Raw genomic sequence first — 17,266 nt, 5'->3', positions numbered from 1 at the left:
TATTTAATTTAATAATATATTAAATAAATATTTACTTTTTCATTTAATTGAATTTATATTTATTAATATATAATTCTTTATAAAAGTATTATTAATTTATTTTATAATATAATATAATTATAAAAATATTAAAGATTTATATAATTTTAATTATTTTTAAGGGTTTTATATAATTTTTTTTTAAGGTTTTTAAATTACTTAAATAATTAAAGGAATTTTATTTTTTTTAATAAAAAATATATAATATAATATTAATTTTTTATATAATAAATATTTAAGTAAATAAAATAAAATAAAATTAATATTAAAAATTAAAATATAATTAATATTAAAAAAAATATTTTATATAAACTTTAATAAATTTTAATTATATTATCCTTATAATAATTATTTTAAATTAATTAAATTACTTAAAAATAAAAAATTTAATATAATTAATATTAATTAATATTAACTTTAATTAAATCTTTTTATATTAAATAAATATTAAAATTAATAAAAGTTTATAAACCTTATTAAAAAGATTATTTATTAATAAAACTTATTTATTAATAAATTATATTAATTAAATATAATTAATATATTTAATTAAAATAAAAAGATTATTTTATAATATTTTTATATTTTATTATAAGGTTTATAATACCTTAAATTATTAGCTTTATATTTTTTATAATATAAGTTTTTATTTAACTTATAAATAAAATATTTAATTTTTTTATAAAGTTAATAAAGTATTTTATTAAAATTGCTTTAATTATTTTTCTTATATTATTAAATAATATAATAAGTTTTTAATTCTTTATTTAATATATTTTATTTATTATTTTTCTTAATTTATAAAGAATAATTATAATTTTATAATAAAATTACTTTAAATAATATTATATATTAAAGTTATTTTAAATAAAAATTATTAAAGCCTTTTAAATAAGCAGCTTATAAACCTTTAAAAATCTTATATTAATAAGGTTTTCTTTTAAAGCTTTATTATTCCTTATATAATTAAGGGTTTTCTTTATATTATCTTTTATAACTTTTATATTAAAATTTCTTCTTCCTTTTAACAACCCTTAATATATATCTTAATAATTTACTTTTATTATTACATTTAAAAAAAATTATATTATTAATATTACTACCTTATTATAATATATTTTAATTAATTTCCCATTCCTTACCTTTAATAAAAATATTTTTATTAGCTTTAAAGCAATATAGCTATAAACTTTTACTTACCTCTTTAAAAATCATAAAAAATATTACTTTATTAAAGCTTTTCTTATTATATTATGCTAAGCTTATACCTTTATAAAATTAATTATTTATTGCTTTTAATTAAATATATCTTTAAGTTTTATTTAATATAAATATAACTTTTATGCTTTTCATTTCTGCTTTACTTACCATGCTTTTTATATTACTTTTTATATCTTTATTACTTATTATTAAGCTTGTTATTTTATAGCTTATATAAGTTTTAAGGTTATATTTTCCGCAGCATGACATAAAAATATTATAAATTTATTTTATTTTACTTAATATTATGCATTATTAAAAATTCTTTTTAATTATTAAAAGCGCTTTATTATAAAGTAAAAAAGTTTTTTATTTATTTATTATATAATTATAATATAATAAATTAAATAAAAAGAATATTTAAATATATTATTAATTAATAAGGTTTAAAAAATATTTATAATTATTATATAAATATATATTTAATCTTATAACGTAATTAATTTATGCATTAAGTTATTAATTTATAAAAATATAAAAGATATAAGGTTAACTCTTATTAAATCCTTTAAATTATAATTATATTTCTTTATTAATTATATTTTATATATTCCTTAAAAAAGGCAGCTTTTATTAAAAAGTTAATATAATAATAAATTATTAATTTTATTTAAAGTTATATATTTAATTACCTTAATTATTATATTTATAAAATATTAATTAAATATTTTATATAATTAAAAATATTCTTTTAAAATTATTTTCTTTTTTATTATAACTTAAAATTATAAGTTTAACTTTAAAATTAATACCTTTATATTAAGTAATTTAATAAAGCTTATAAATATAATATATTTTTAAAAATAATTTATAAATATATATTTAAATATTAATAAGAATTAAATAATATAAAATAAATATAATTAAAATATATTTTATATAATTTATTTATAATTTATAAAAAATAATATTTTTTTTATAAATTAAATTAATAATTATAAAAAGTTATAAATATTATAAAGAATTAAAAACATAATTGTAAAAGTATTTATTTCTTAAAAGTAATATAAAAAAAGGAAATAAAAGAAATCTAGCTATTTAAGCACTTTAAAAGGTGGTTGCGAACCAGGGTTAGGGATGTGCGTGCAACAACTTTCGCCGCTGGAGCCGCCACCCCACGCGAACGCCAGAAGCAGATGGCATTTGCCTACGAGCCCTGACGACACGAGACTCTGGATCCTGTCGCATCCTTCATTTCAAAAGCATAAATCCGATGTGGCAGAATTCATGTCTAGGATGGAAATCGAACAGAAAGAAGCTCAAAACTCGAATCAAGAGGGACAAGCCTTTTCATCATTTCGGAAACCTCGAACGTGGCTGTGTCATGACCTATACTATCCGGCGCTTGGGACGAATTTGTTTCCATATAAATTGCGGCTTCCAACCAACCGGCGAATTTTCTCGTGGTTCCTTCGGGCCATCTTGCGGCTCGCTTGCATCGTCGACTTCATTATCCGACATTTACCTGCTAATTCCCTACATACGGTGAAACTTTCGACACAACAAACCCCACGATGGCTCAGCTTTACGCTAAAGGTATTTGTCTGGAGCGCGACTCTTCGATTCTCGTTGATGATGCCTCACTACGCCGTGAACGTACCAAGGCCAAAGTACCTTCGAGTAGCGGCCACAAGAGATGGAGACGTCTTCCAGAGGAGTACGATAACCCGAAGCAAAAGAAGGCTATGGAAAGATTTGCCCAATTCATGATGGATTCTCGGATGACGAATGTGATCTTGCTCTTCGGCGTGTCTAACCATAACCGATTCCTCGATAATAGCAATCGAGACGCTTCGCTGTTTCAAATCGAATCATGTGGAAATCTCGACCCTACAGCAGAAATTTCCGAGACGGTCGGGCGATTTTTTTTGCTCTTCCACAGAACAACCAATCGACTGGAACGTATTGTCCTAATGGCCCAGCATCCGGAGTGCACGACGCCGCCGGGCCAAAGATCCACTACGTATCGCAGAGTCGTAGTCCAGGACTTGCTTCTCAATCTCGCCCTAGCACTCTCATTCACGCCAATCTTGCCCAATGCCTCTTTTTGGGCTGCTTCTATAGAGGAAGCTCGCTGCAAAAATATCTCAGACACTCGTACGGGTTCCATTGTCGCCGCCGCAATGGACAAGATCCAGCAAGATATCCGTAACTTCACCATTACGGAAGCCACAGATCCGGACTGCCCTCAAGTGCTGCGAGAATTTGCTAGCTCCGAATGCTCCGGAATGAGATGGATAGATACTGTCCTGGGGCAGTATGCCGGTGGGCATACCGTCGAGACTGTGGCGGCGCGAGGTTTCGCAAAGCTCAAAGCTGCGCGCAGAAATTACGTCTTGCTAAACCGTCCGAAGGGTTTTCCTTCTCTTAGGGCAGCAGCGGAGGTTGCCATGAAAGTGAATCGCGCCAGAGGGTTTCCAGGTTTGCAGGTTGCGCAGAAGGTTTCCCTCGCAATGCGCCGTGCTGCCGGATTTCCGGGTCTCGAGACTGCACGCAAGATCGCTCTTGAAGTGAACCGTGCGAACGGATTCCCGAATCTCAAGGCCGCACTCGAAGTTAATCGCGCAAGGGAGTTTCAAAATACCAAAGAACCCTTGAAAAAGGCCTGGGAGGCAAGCCGGCTTTCTGGATATAAGGGTTCCAAGGAGGTTTTGAAACGAGCCCGGGAAGTGTGCCGAGAAAGAGGGTATCCTGGTCTCCAGACGGTGGCAAGAAACAAAATCCAGAAGCGATTGAAGCGAGCTGTCGAAGAATTCGACCTTGTCCGTCCAGCCGATGGCCAAGCCGGCAGTCGCGTTGCCCGCAAGTGTGCGCTATGTCTTTCTGATGTCAGAGATGACGAATCGCCACTCTACACACGCGAAGGGCTTTATGTTGTGTTGTCAAAAGAAGATTAAGAATGAAATTTGTGGCTGCTCTCTCAATCCATTAAGGCACAGAGCGTTGGTACCAAAATGTGACGGGGTCAAGACAATCAGGTGGGACACAATTCGTCATCGAGTACGGAAAAAGGATACAACGGCACACTGACATCTTGCACCGAGGATTGCCGGTTGAAGTTTAAATTCGAGAAGTCCTCTTTTGGTTTAAGTTATAGAAATCAAGCTTCATCTTTGGATTTTCCCTTCACCACGCGCATGCTGTCTGTCGAACACTATGATCGTTTCGTGCCACTGAACCCTGCCTTCCTCTGGCCTTCATTCTCGTTGCTGACCTCGCCGCCAGCTTCTGTGTCAGCTAGCCGCCACACCGCAGCACGCTCCCGCTTCCTCTCTAGCAGCTTCTCGAGCCTCTTGGCCGAGTTGAAGACCCCGTTCGTGCCCGCGCCACAGGCCGCGCAGGCCGGGTCTTTTCGATATCGCTTTAGCGCACACGGCTCGCAGAAGTAATGCCCGCATCTGGTGACGATAGGCTCTTTGTAAGACTCCTTGCAGATGATGCAAACAAAGGGTATACTCTCCAAGAAGGCTTCCTCGTCGCTTTCTTGCTCCTCTTCGGCCTTTTTGCCGTCGATGCTTGCGACGACTGTGCCGGATGCCTTCTTTCTTCCCCGGGTGACGTCCTCCCATTCACGATCAAGCTGCCAGCCCTGCTTGTAGTCTTCCCTGCTGTGGAGGAATTTGCAGTTGTCTCCAAAGCCGCAGAAACCGGTTTGTTTGTACTGAAGATAGTCAGCATGCATAATCTTGAAGGTTAGATGATCAAGTACTCACGTCTTTGCAAACGTCTGGGGAGAAATCCGTTATCACCGTGGTGCGGACGTTGGCCGGCCTCTTTTCCGGCCCCACGGCTCTTGCTGAGCGGGCCGCGTCGTTTTTGCTTGCTAAGGGAACAGCGCGATCTGCTGCAAAAGGAGCCGGGAAAAGATCCTGTGAGGATGTCTCTGGCGCGCTAGGCTTCGTTTTCGATCGCTTGACACGCGTTCTTCGCGGCTTGGTGTCGTCTTGGGATGAGGCGCCATCGTCGGAATCGTCGGACGATGTGGGTGATGACGTGAGCGCTCTTTTCCTCAAGCTGGCCTTGCCACTTCTCTTTTTGAACTTGATCGTAGATTCCATGATGCTTGCTAGGATGAGCTGTCGATGGTTTTCGGTGGCGAGAGGAGCCGAGATCTGTTAAAGGCGGCCGCTGACACATGCACTGTGATGCGAGGGAACGGAGCTCACTGCTCACTGGGGCCGGCTGAGTAAAGGATTTGGCCAAGAGCCAGTCACGTGGCTCGATGCCCATGCGGGTCCCACTTTTCTCCGCCCCAAACAAAATCAGAGCATCGACCCGCCACCCACTCAGATCCACCCAAGTTCCCCCCTTTCTGCTTACTACTTTTTAGGAACGAAGCACTACGAAGTAAGGAAGAAAGGATGGTTGGGGTTGCAGCGTGGTGTATGCAGGAGCTTTATGGTATCGGGGGTGTGGGGATGCTTCCCAGCAGTTGCTCATTGCTAGTGCTGAAACTGTTGGGTTTGAGCTATTCGCTTTTAACTTCCCGCGGGCTGCACCTCAGCAGAGGGGGGGGGGGTTCAGTCCAGCATTGCAGGGGCTCCGGCTGGACCGACTGTGCTGTGGGGGTGTGGATGCGTACCAGAGCTGCCTCACTTACAAGCCTCTATATTTGCAGGCCCAACGGAAGTCAAACGGATCACCACCGCTGCCATTCAATTCACGCAGTTACTCTCAACGAACGTGCTATCATCTCTTCTACACGGAAACCTTTCATACAACGAGATTGCATACTAACCACTACACTACGAAAGAAGTTGTCTTTGTCTCGGAGTAGGCCGAGGTAGCTGGTGGGCTGTTGTTGGGAATCGATGCTTAACCTTGATATGTATACCTTCTATTTTTGAACCGACCATCAGCTACCGCCTCAAGTCATTGGGGTTATGTTACATATCTTTCGCATTTTTGCTGCTCGTTCATGTGTTGCTGCTGGCCCGGCTGGTAGGTGAAGGTTTCACTGTTTGTATTCATTTGGTGCGTACTAACTAACCAGATACGAGTAAAACTCAATGGGCTTTCGAAGATGCCGTGTCCGTTTTCTCCGTTTTCATGGTTACTACGGACGTGTACTTTGGTCCGTGGCCGTTTTGGCCATGTCTGAGCTCAACGAGATGCCTGGCGAGATGATAGGCTAATCCGATTTTCACATGACAGCGGGAGGGAGATTGATTAACCGTCAGGTACTACGTCTTCCCTGCCCAGCGGGCGCCTGTCTCGTAACAAGGCCGAGAAGCACTGCCCCCAAGCGCGAGTCTGACAATAGACTTGGGCAAGTCTCTGAAACTGCCACCAATTCCCAATCGCATTCGACACATGTTGCCTAAATTCATAGCTTGGCACCTCCCACCTTTGAAGATCCGTTTCAATGATCTTCATGTTCCCGGAGAACCCAGGCCAAGCTTTTGATCGACGTTTCCGTAACATTGCCTCGCGTTTTACTTCTCTACTTGGTATTTGCTACGAACCGGCCATCTGCATGCGATGCAGCAATCGCAAGCTTCTAAACATGCGCTTCCTCATCCAACTTCATATAAAGGTGAGCTTGGGTTCACCTGATCCAGAGTAAAGTGCATCATCAGACGCTCAGTCCTAATCGTCCCAACTTTGTCATTCCAACCCACACGTGCCGTCCTATCTCGAGACCTCTAGTTCAGCACAAATACACTTCACAGTTCAGCACCATGTACTTCACCAAGATCATCCTTGCTCTCGTCCTCGCGGCTGGCGCCTCTGCAGCGGCAATCACGCCCCGCCAGGACCAAGCTGCCTGTGATCAGGGGCGCGCCGGGGTAGTCAACGGCCTGAAAGAAATCAACACGTCTTCGGCACAGATCCAGGACGCAACGGTGAAGCAGGCAGTGCAGGCCGGCTTGCAGCAATCCGCTGGCGGTGTGCAGCAGATCGGACAGGCCATCAAAGCCGGCCAGGCGCCCCCTGCGGCTGGCCGTGATCAGGTCCAGGCTGGCTTCGAGGCCATGAACGCGGCTATAATTGGTGCTAATGCGTGAGTAAATGACTCCCCCCCCCCCAACGACAGTTGAAATGTCTGAAGAAATTCGTTCAGGGCGGATCCTGCCGTGGCTAGCACCCAGGCATCTCTGAACGCTGCCATCGCCGCTGGAGTTCAGGTTGTCCAAAACTGTGCGGCTTGAAAGCTCGGGTCAATGAGACACTGTAAATAGTTATGTGGTGGCAGAATTTATGATTAGAGCCGATCTAGTCAATCTTTATTCCGTGTCTCGTGATCACATATAAACCGAGCGACTAAGCAGTTGCTCACACGAGACAACCTCTGAGATATTTTGCCCCCTGAGGCTGAAAACTCGACATCTCTATAATGATGTAATAGGATGTCCATTGAGCTTATGATCGCACCTGTAACATGTAAACTGTTTGGGTATGGGTCTGTCTCCTCTTTATTGTAGGCATCCAACTTCAACTCATATTAATCAAGCCTAATTTCACACCATTTTACTGACATGAGGCTTCAAACACCACTATCCGATGCTGTATAGAATGGCAAGCTCATATCTTACAAAAGTGTGGTGTAGATGTTTTCTAGCAATATTAACGGAAGGAATAGGTCGCGGTAAATTCCTAATAACCCGTTAAGATGAACCAGGTTTAGGATACCCTAATGTAACAGCAAGCCGAATCAACGGACACTGTTCCTCTTCCTCATCTCTTGACCGTATCCTCCCCAAACGAGTCACACAGAAAACTTTCTACAACAGTGATGCTTGCACGAGGTGATCAAGAATCAACGACGCCTGCTGTGATGCCGAGGGGTCGGACAGCAGTGACGGTGGTGCCCGCATAGTGAAGCGCATAGGAAGCGGATGGTTCTGCAGGGACATGGTCGTATTTACTGGCTGGGCTTGCGAAATCGTCAGGTGGAATATCCAGACGAAGAGCACTATCTGCATAGTGGTTAAATGGGCGTGTATCTCAGTCAGTTGATATGATTTGTACGACCCGAACAGATGTTACCTCGGCTGAGGTTCACGGTGGTGAACCCTGGCCATTACGCCTTGATCTGCAATAGAAAGTAATGCTGTTCCTACAACGCCACAGGAGAGAGCCCCAGTTGCCCACCATCGCCCGTAACAGCAATTCCCGCCCTTTTGGACCATCAACCCGAAGTCTCAGAAGACAGTGAGGCCCATCACGCCTGTCCGACCAACGCCATTCATCAATCAAAAATAAATAGTAACATACACCATAATTTTCGAGACCACGCCCCGGATGGCCTGCTGCAGTAGTAAGAACAGTAAATGGGATGACTCTAGTCGCCGCCAGTCCTTCTTCAGAACCATCGTCGACCCGGGAATTATTTCAGGCATCAATACCGTCTGGGGCTGTGACTGGATGAGGCACGGGCTTAAGCGGACCGTGGAGCTGTCGGCGCCGCTGAATCGAGGCTTACTCGTCATCCTCATCCCACCTCTGGTTCTCCCTCTTGATGAACTCGGCGATCTCGGGCTGTTTGAAGATGGAGCTGCCGGGCTCGCTCGCCCGCGGCACCTTGCCTAGGTTCTCGCCATCAAAGACGGTGCCAATGCTCTCGATCCATCTCCGCCGGCGTTCCATCAGCGTCTTGGTGAGATCACCGATGCCCGGCCTGGCCACCCCTGAGGCGGCCTGCACAGCGGCGCCCGGCCTTGACTTCTTCTTGGTCTTGCCCATGGTGCGCGTCCGCTTCAGGTATGCTGCCTGCACCTGGCTGTCGAGGTCCTCGAGGATGGTCTGGTACTCCTGATGAGCCATACGCTCACGAACAAGGTCCGAGAGTTTCGCCTTGCGGGCACCGTTGATGAGCATCTGCTCGCGGAGACGGCTCTGCAGGAGCCGCAGCCGGCCAGCGACTTCGTCGTCGTAGGCGCCATCGTAATCAGCCCGGGCATCTTCAGGTTGTGGTTGTTCCGATTCATCTGCGGGCGCGGGCAGAAAGCCAATATGTCGAAGCTCCTGCTTGATGCGCTCGTCAACCTGGTTATAGTCCAGTTTGGGGTGGGTGGCCTTCTTCCAGTGCTCGGAGTTGGATTCGGGCATGTGAGCCGCGGGCGAGAGCTCCCGCTCAGATGGCTGGCCGTTGGGTTGCAAGACGGGCGGGGCCGCGGTATCGACGCTGTCGATGCCATTCATGGACAGGTCCATACTACTGCCGGCCTCGCCGTTGACGCCGTTGGTGATGAGTTTGCCATCTTCACTGGCGACGGCCCGCCGTTCGGGCCTCATGGCCTGCATCAGGCGCGAGAGCAACGGCCCGACTGATAGCTTGTCGGACTCAGCAATATCATCCGTCATGTGCTCGATACTCCCGCGGGGTGCGTTTGGCTGAGGTTTCTCGGGCAGGTCAATGGCCATGTGGTCGTCCTCCTCTGCCCAGATCTGCGTGTAGTGTTTTTTCCCCCGCTTGGGGATCACAAAGGGGGTCACGCGGTCGCCGCGCTCGCGCAGGAATGCGAGGTCTTCCTCGGTGAAAGGCCTGAAGTATGGCTCAACGTAGGTTGAGAATGTGGAGAAGGATATCTGGTTGGTGGGTTTGGCGACACTGTAGTCCTTGTCTGGTGGGACGCCGGCAATCTGATCGGCCAGATCGGTTCTGGGGTAGGTCGCGACAGATGTTGCCTCCCTGATTTCCTCGTCCACCATGTTCTTCCAGTCAACCTTGGTGACCTCGTACACGGTGGGGTCTGGGAAGGTCGAGGGGTCGTCTCCAAACATGTTGCTCTGTGGTATTGCCTTGGGGGGCGGGGCACCCTCGTCGTCAGAGCTGGAATCGGAATCATCAGACGACTCTTGCTCCTTCTTGGCCTTGGCCTTGACCTTCTTCTTGGACTTTTCCTTGTCGTCGACATCCATGGCGCCGCCGCCGGGGGTAGCAGGAGCAACGGGGGACAGGGAAGAGGAGGTGGAGTCGTTGTCGCGTGACAGTTTCCTGGGTTTGTTGGAATCGCGCAGTGGGGATGACCGTTCTGTTACTGGGAGATCAGTGGTGGGTTCAGGTGGCGGGGAACAAAAAGATAAGGCTACGTAGAGCTGCAGGAAAGTGAGGTCAAGTCGACGGCAGACGGGCAAGTGCAATTCAAATCACATGGGTGAGTACAGAGACAAGAACAGGTTACAAGTGAGGAGGTTTGACAGGGCGCACGAATAATGAATTGAGGACGGTGGGCAAAGCGCAAACAAAAACTGCATTCCATGTCTCTGCGTGATACCGAGATAGCAAGCAATGCGAAGGAGCGAGTGAGTACAGGTTGGGGGAAATGCAGTATAGATGGTGGACTGACCCAGGTTGGTATCGTGGGGCGCAAGCGAGTCGGCGGCCTTCCTCTTCTTCTTGTTTGCCTTGTTTGCCTTGTTGGCCTTGCGGGCGCGCTCGTCGTCCTCTGCGGCCTCCCTGCGCAGGCGCTCCTCCTCCCTGGACCGCTCGTCGTCCAGCCTGGCCCTGAGGAGAGGCACGAGCAGCCTCATGCCACGGTCGCAGAAGTTATGACGTCGCTCGAGGGTCTCCTGGAGGCGCTGCAGGCGGGTCATCATGCCATCGAGATTCTTGGACTCGGGCATGCCCGACGAGATGGCATTCTGGTCGACGACATCCTCGTAGGTGAGGTTGCGGAAGGAGTCGTAGTTGAGGTCGAGGTACTCGGTCTGCTTGACGTCAATCGGGGGGAGGGAGGCGGGCGGCGGGACGGAGCTGGGCGTGGTGTTACGGCTCCTCTGGCGGGCGATGGCACCGGCGCCCTTCTTGCCGGTGCCCTTCTGGCTTGATGCAGGAGGCATGGTGGGATGTGGACGGGCAGCCGGGTGCGATGGAGGAGGACGGCGAGAAGGAGGAGGTCATCGAGGCAAGGCGCAGGACGACATAGGCCGCGCCAGAGAGCCAGGGCGGGCCGGAGCCGAGCCGAGTAGCGCGCTGTGATCAAACAGGCGCCACAGGCCCGTCGCAGCACAACACTGTAACAGCACAGCCGCAGCACAGGTGCCTACCTCTACCTACCTAGGTAGGTATTCTTCTCACCCAGATGCTACAGAACACGATAGGAAACAGGCTGACCCTTTCAACGTCCGGCGACCTTGTCCCAAGTGCAACACTACGCGACACGACACGGCAGGAAAGGGAGCCCAACATGTGCCTGTAGGACGGACGCTGATTGGCACCATGACATGACCAATTCTGCAGCACCGTCTACGGTAGATCTTATCCCTCTACCTGTGTGGGCAGGTAGTCCAATATACAAGTAAACTGTTGTTATGTTCATCACGATACTGCATGCTCTGTCTCGTTCTTCCAGTATCACTGTACTCTGACGGGCACATCTCGTCGCTCCCTCCAGCCGCCCGCCTCATCCTCAGCCTCGTGCGCGGTTCATCTCGGTCGTCATTACACATTTCAGGCGTGCTGCCTGACTGCTCATCCCTTGTGCGCAGAGAAGGAAGGGGGAGCTGCCGTGATCGACTGTGACTAACCACCATGTGTCTAGTCCATGTATGCATGCACGTCCTCATTTCTGCTCGGGGCGACGGCGCCAGTGTGGGTATCCTGCTCCGTCCCTCTCAGCCTACGGCTGGTCAAACGTGCCGCGCGAGTCCGGGGCCGCAAGGCGGGACGCTCAAGTGTTGACGATCCTGGGTGAGCAAATGGCTCCAACACATGTGTTGAGAGCTTGAGGCTGATTGGCTGTCGGGGCCACCACACCTTCCCGGACCCTGTTACCTGAGCAGTGCCACGGATGCATGTTCAATTCTTCTTTCCTTCCCGTCGACCACACTCTGACTTCACGCACGCATACACATGCGCACCACGCCACAGAATGTCGTGGTCATCTCATCAACAGCCATGGTCACCTGCGGCAATTAGGTACGTAGCATAGCGGGTAGCTTTCTCAGGTAGGATGTGCCCTCCATTACTTATACTCTGCCCAGGCCACCCCCCACCCGCTCCCCAGGCCCTTCCTCTGGTGGTTGGCCACAGTCCTCTCTTCAACACACCCTTTCTGCTCAACCAGTCCCCTTCCCTGCCTCGCCCCGCGAGCCTGCGATGAGAGAGTACCATGGCTTCTCCTGGTGGTAACATCTTACCCCCAGAGCTGGATAACAAGATCGTCTACGCTGGCATCGCCGGCGTCTTTTGCTTCGCCCTCGGCCTCTCCAGGGTCTTTGCAAGCACACACTCAGAGGGCACCGCGGCCAACGAGACTCCCGGCCTCGTCAGGTCCCTGCTCCTCTTCGCCTATGGTTGTTTCCTCAAGCCCCACGAGGGTGATGGCAAGGGAACCCAACAGGACGCCCTGGAGTCCTTCTACAAGGCTCAGGCGGGCATCTATGACACCACCAGGTCGGCCCTCCTCAAGGGCCGCGAGGACATGCTGGCACTCGTGGCCGCCCAGCTCGAAGCCAGGTCAGCCAAGGACGGGCTGCACAGGCCCAAGAGGGTCTGGGTTGACGTAAGACCTGTCTCCTACTCCTTGTGGAATACCGTGCGCCGTCTGACTGATTGCATTCATCCAGGTGGGTGGAGGCACGGGTTGGAACATCGAGGCGATGGCCTCATTCGTAGACGTGCCCCGGTTCTTCTCCGCCGTCTACCTGGTCGACTTTTCTCCTTCGCTGTGCGAGGTTGCCCGCACGCGGTTTGCCAGGCTTGGCTGGAACAACGTCAAGGTCGTCTGCGAAGACGCGAGAAAGTTCAACCTGGACCGATATGAAAATGATGCGCCTGGCGCTCGGGCTCCCACCCGGGCTCCCAGCAGCTACTTCTCCCAGAAACGCCCCGAGCACGGCGGCGCTGACCTGGTCACAATGTCGTACAGCCTGTCCATGATTGTACGTGATTGACTCCGCTATAACCTTCTCCCCAACGGGCGGCTGGGGGCTCGTGTGGCTGATCCGCAGAACTAGCCGGATTACTACTCCGTCATAGACTCCCTGGCATCACTCCTCTCGCCAGATGGCTTGATGGGGGTGGTTGACTTCTATGTTCAGTCGAAGGTCGACGTCAGCTTCCGGAACTACACCGGAGGCCTGGTCGGTCGCCATGTCAATTTCTTTGGACGCACCTTCTGGCGTGCCTGGTTTGACATCGACAGGGTTGGTCTGGAACCCAGCCGTCGTGACTACCTCGAGTACAGGTTTGGAACAGTGCTCAGTGCCAACGCCCGCAACAACATGCTTGGTGCCATCCCTTATTACGTGTGGCTGGGCTGTCACAAGAAGCCGTTCGCGTCCTCGAGCTTGCCACACGAGATTGTCGAATACGTTGACGCACTTGTGACTGAGTCGCCCTATCTTCTGCCAGCCAACGCCCCCAACGCTCTCACTCGAGCAGTTCAAAGAGCCGCCCCTGAGATCCGCTCCAAGGCTTTCGATGCCGCCGTTGCCAACCTGTCATCAAACCTGCCCCTACCTGCCTTCTTCTACCAGCATCACCACTGGCGCATCTACTACGACGAGAGGCTGAGGAAGCACACCCAGTTCAACGATGAGTATATCTATGCCTTCACCTGGGAAGACTCCCGCGTCGATGCTCGCATCCTCAACCTCGGGTCCGAGGATGTCGTCTTGGCAATCTGCAGCGCAGGCGACAACATCCTATCATATGTGATGCAAAGCCCCGCCCGCGTTCACGCAGTTGACCTGAACCCGACTCAGTGCCATCTCCTCGAGCTCAAGATCGCCTCGTACAGTGCCCTTCTGTACGAGGACTTCTGGAAGCTCTTCGGCGAGGGCAAACATCCGGATTTCCGCCAGCTCCTGATCTCCAAGCTGTCCCCCCACCTATCCAGCCGCGCGTTCCAGTACTGGTTGAGCAACGCGCACATCTTCACCAACAAGCGTGGCCGCGGGCTCTACGACACGGGCGGCTCAAAGCATGCGATCCGCTTGATGCGGTGGATTGCTCGCATCTTTGGCCTCCAGCGCTCCGTCGACGCCGTCCTGAAAGCAAAGACTCTCAACGAGCAGCGGGAAATCTGGCGCAGTAAAATCCGGCCGATCGTGCTATCTACGCTCGTCAACCGACTTGTCGTCAGCCAGGAATCCTTTCTCTGGGCTGCTCTGGGTGTGCCCAAGAACCAGCTCGCCATGATCGAGGCAGATCACGCCTGCCTGTGTCGGGAGCACAAAGGTGCCCAGAACACCCGCTCCCAGGCTGTCTGGAACTACATGGTCAACACGCTAGATCCGATGGTCGAGAACACTCACATAGCCGCTGATAATCCCTACTACCTCGTCTGTCTGGCGGGCCAGTTCAGCCGCAAGTGCCACCCCGAGTACCTCGCCCCACAAGCCCACGCTCGCCTGTCCCGCCCTGGCGCGTTTGATGGCCTCCGCATTCATACAGACGAGATCGACGAGGTTATCGCCCGAATCACACCCGGCACGCTCACGGTTGCGGTGGTCATGGACTCTATGGACTGGTTCGACCCCGACTCTAATGCCGCGACGAGCCAGATCCGCAAGCTCAACCGTGCCTTGAAGATGGGCGGCCGTGTCATGCTGAGAAGCTCTGGCTTGACGCCGTGGTATCTCAAGGAGTTCGAGCGCCAGGGTTTCACCGCAAAATATCACGGCAAGAGAGCACCAGGCGTGTGTATCGATCGTGTCAATATGTATGCCAGTTGCTGGATTCTGACCAAGAGTTTCAACCTCCCACCGCCAACACCAGACTTGGACGGTGCGGTGGGTGCTGAAATGGAGAGCTTGACTATCTGAGCGACAACGATCCGATGATCAGAGCCCATGTCTTATGAGATCTTGAGACGGCCGATGAGCTCGCTGTATTGTGCGTTGTCTTTAGGAGGCATCTGATCCAACATCAGAGCCCACAATAAAGAGGCAAGATCCAACACTTTTGTCTAGAATGTAGTGCATGGTCAGTGGTGCCCCTGAATCTGAGCCAGAAGAATATTAGGCTTCCGATGCTTTCAGACTCACCAAGCAACCTTCGTACACATTATTAGCGTGAAGACGTACCATTGCATTGTTCTATGCACCACCTGAACTACACTCATCATAGCCAACAATTGACATCTGACACCTCACCGGGCAGATGCCATTCATGCACAACAATAGCGATACATTGAAGGTGTTCAGACTGCCCTGTTTCTCAAGTTTTGAGTTGAAGTCGGCAATTCAGCCTCTAGATATTTCCTGGGGTCCGTCCATGCGATAGGTTGGTATGCATCGAGAGCAATAAGGAGCCAGGCAGTTCGTGGGGGGCCTAGCACTTTAGTGTAGTGACGCTGCGCATGGGTCGTGATACTTCCTCGTCCAGCCTAGGTGTGCTATACCTTCGGGCTACTAGGCAAGTGTGTGAGACAGGATCCTTAATGGTCATCTGCGCCGGCCCGTGGGGAAGAGGGTTATTGCTCCCCGTGACCCAAAATTCTGCGGTGTCGTGAGCGAACACTGGACCGGCGAATCGTCAACAGAGAGCCCAGGGCTTTTATCACCCCATCGGGAAAGCATGATTAAGCACACTGGGGCAATCGGCCCGGAAACGAATCACTCTGTAATCTTTTCTATCGGGGGTCAGCCGGCTGGCTCTCACTTGTTAAGTGGCCCTGGGACTTCACGGCCAGCTTCTTTCTCGACCTGCCCGAAATTTATCCATTACAATGAATGCCCCAGCAAGGTTGGCGGAAGCGGGGCCGCTCGCTGTTACTTGGACTAGAGGCATATCGAGTAGTTAGTTCGCCCGATGTTGCGGAAGCTTCAACCATTCATCTGCACCCCAGACGCCAAGCCCCTGCGACCCCGTGGGGCGCGTGCGCGGGGAATCCGCGCCCACGAACTTGTGGGATATCACTGCCCATGTGCTCGGCAATCCTACATGGCAATTTGGGGGGGCGTAATATGGATTCATGATCAGCAAAGGCCCGGAGTTTCCGGAACGTGGAGTGGGTCTGGCCCCCAAAGCGCGTCTGTTCCGGGAAGTGGTCATGACGAAGATATTCTAGAAGGCGGTGTCCATGAGGCTTACTGTTCCAGAAAAGCTGGCAGGAGAGTTTGAGAAGGCGAAGTGGTGCTCTATATAAGAACGCGCCTTCATGGCAACCCAATTTGAACAGTCCTCACTCAACTATTGCGCTCGTCACTATCCGCTCTGTGCCGTCCCTCGCTAAGCACCTCTGGCACAGCACAATGTCTTCCTGGTCCAGACCACTTCTGGTTCTCTCGCTGTTGCTAGCTCCAGCATCGCTCGTGAGGGGAGACGCGTTCGGAGTCACATTACAACTTCCCACCCGTATGCCAGCATGGGCTGAGCCCCTCTCGCCTCACCTGGCCAGTCTTAGCATAGAGATGGATCGTTGGACAGACTGGGCGGGAGCAGAGATTGGGCGTCCTAACGAGTATGTGAACTAGATCCTGCGCAATTTGGGAGAAAGGACAGGGAGCATGCCATTTCTGAGGGTGGGAGGTGAGTCGACTGTTCCAAAATACGCCGCGCCTCACATTTTGTCCTGCGCAGTCTCACGCTCTCAAACCTCGCCCTTCTCTGGCATGACCCAGACGCGCTGCTCATCGTCAATGAAGCCATCGGAAAGGGTAACAACTCGTACGTTGCCGAACTCTCGGCAAGCAACGATACACTCGCAGCGTATGGAATCTGGGAGGGTAACACGCTTCGCCGCGTGGTTGCTTTGAATAGCAACGTCCACCTTGGTGACAGTACGGCATCGTCTTTCAATATAACCTTGAACGAAGAAGGGGCAAAACGAGTGTCTTGGATCAAGCGGCTTGCGGCACCAGCAACAACCGCAAGCTCTGGTGTGTAAGTACCGGTCCCATGGTCTATATGCTCTGCCTTGTGATTGCATGCTGAACGATAGCTAGCACCTGGGCTGGGCAAAGCTTTGAGACGCTTTCAGGGTTGCCGGAGGGCCAAGTGACACTCGAAGAGGTTGACAATGGAATGTTCGAGATCCAACCTTCGACGGCGATTCTTTTGGAATTCGAGTGA

General features: G+C 48.8%; 6 protein-coding genes across 6 annotated transcripts; 4 read left to right on the top strand and 2 right to left on the bottom strand.

The window, feature by feature from the left end:
• Nucleotides 1-2,813: 2,813 nt before the first annotated feature.
• INS49_002109 (uncharacterized protein) lies at nucleotides 2,814-4,196 on the top strand (the record flags this gene model as incomplete). The annotated part of the gene is made up of 1 exon (XM_043162924.1): nucleotides 2,814-4,196. The coding sequence occupies one exon, from the start codon at nucleotides 2,814-2,816 to the stop codon at nucleotides 4,194-4,196; it is 1,383 nt and encodes a 460-aa protein (XP_043031430.1).
• A 257-nt stretch (nucleotides 4,197-4,453) lies between these two features.
• INS49_002108 (uncharacterized protein) lies at nucleotides 4,454-5,357 on the bottom strand (the record flags this gene model as incomplete). Its single annotated transcript, XM_043162923.1, has 2 exons — nucleotides 4,454-4,960; nucleotides 5,013-5,357. 2 exons carry the CDS (start codon nucleotides 5,355-5,357, stop codon nucleotides 4,454-4,456), a joined length of 852 nt encoding a protein of 283 aa, XP_043031429.1.
• A 1,623-nt stretch (nucleotides 5,358-6,980) lies between these two features.
• On the top strand, nucleotides 6,981-7,451 carry INS49_002107 (uncharacterized protein; the record flags this gene model as incomplete). Its single annotated transcript, XM_043162922.1, has 2 exons — nucleotides 6,981-7,303; nucleotides 7,364-7,451. 2 exons carry the CDS (start codon nucleotides 6,981-6,983, stop codon nucleotides 7,449-7,451), a joined length of 411 nt encoding a protein of 136 aa, XP_043031428.1.
• Nucleotides 7,452-8,721: 1,270 nt separating this feature from the next.
• INS49_002106 (uncharacterized protein) lies at nucleotides 8,722-11,085 on the bottom strand (the record flags this gene model as incomplete). The annotated part of the gene is made up of 2 exons (XM_043162921.1): nucleotides 8,722-10,277; nucleotides 10,593-11,085. 2 exons carry the CDS (start codon nucleotides 11,083-11,085, stop codon nucleotides 8,722-8,724), a joined length of 2,049 nt encoding a protein of 682 aa, XP_043031427.1.
• Nucleotides 11,086-12,356: 1,271 nt separating this feature from the next.
• Nucleotides 12,357-15,015, top strand: INS49_002105 (uncharacterized protein; the record flags this gene model as incomplete). Its single annotated transcript, XM_043162920.1, has 3 exons — nucleotides 12,357-12,749; nucleotides 12,814-13,128; nucleotides 13,204-15,015. 3 exons carry the CDS (start codon nucleotides 12,357-12,359, stop codon nucleotides 15,013-15,015), a joined length of 2,520 nt encoding a protein of 839 aa, XP_043031426.1.
• Nucleotides 15,016-16,446: 1,431 nt separating this feature from the next.
• INS49_002104 (uncharacterized protein) lies at nucleotides 16,447-17,266 on the top strand (the record flags this gene model as incomplete). The annotated part of the gene is made up of 3 exons (XM_043162919.1): nucleotides 16,447-16,655; nucleotides 16,775-17,077; nucleotides 17,140-17,266. 3 exons carry the CDS (start codon nucleotides 16,447-16,449, stop codon nucleotides 17,264-17,266), a joined length of 639 nt encoding a protein of 212 aa, XP_043031425.1.

The sequence above is a fragment of the Diaporthe citri genome (genome assembly GCF_014595645.1).
Source record: "Diaporthe citri strain NFHF-8-4 chromosome Unknown scaffold_1, whole genome shotgun sequence".
Taxonomy (NCBI): Eukaryota; Fungi; Ascomycota; class Sordariomycetes; order Diaporthales; family Diaporthaceae; genus Diaporthe; species Diaporthe citri.
Note: the sequence above shows the minus strand (reverse complement) of the source record. Positions and strands in the feature narration are given on the sequence as shown.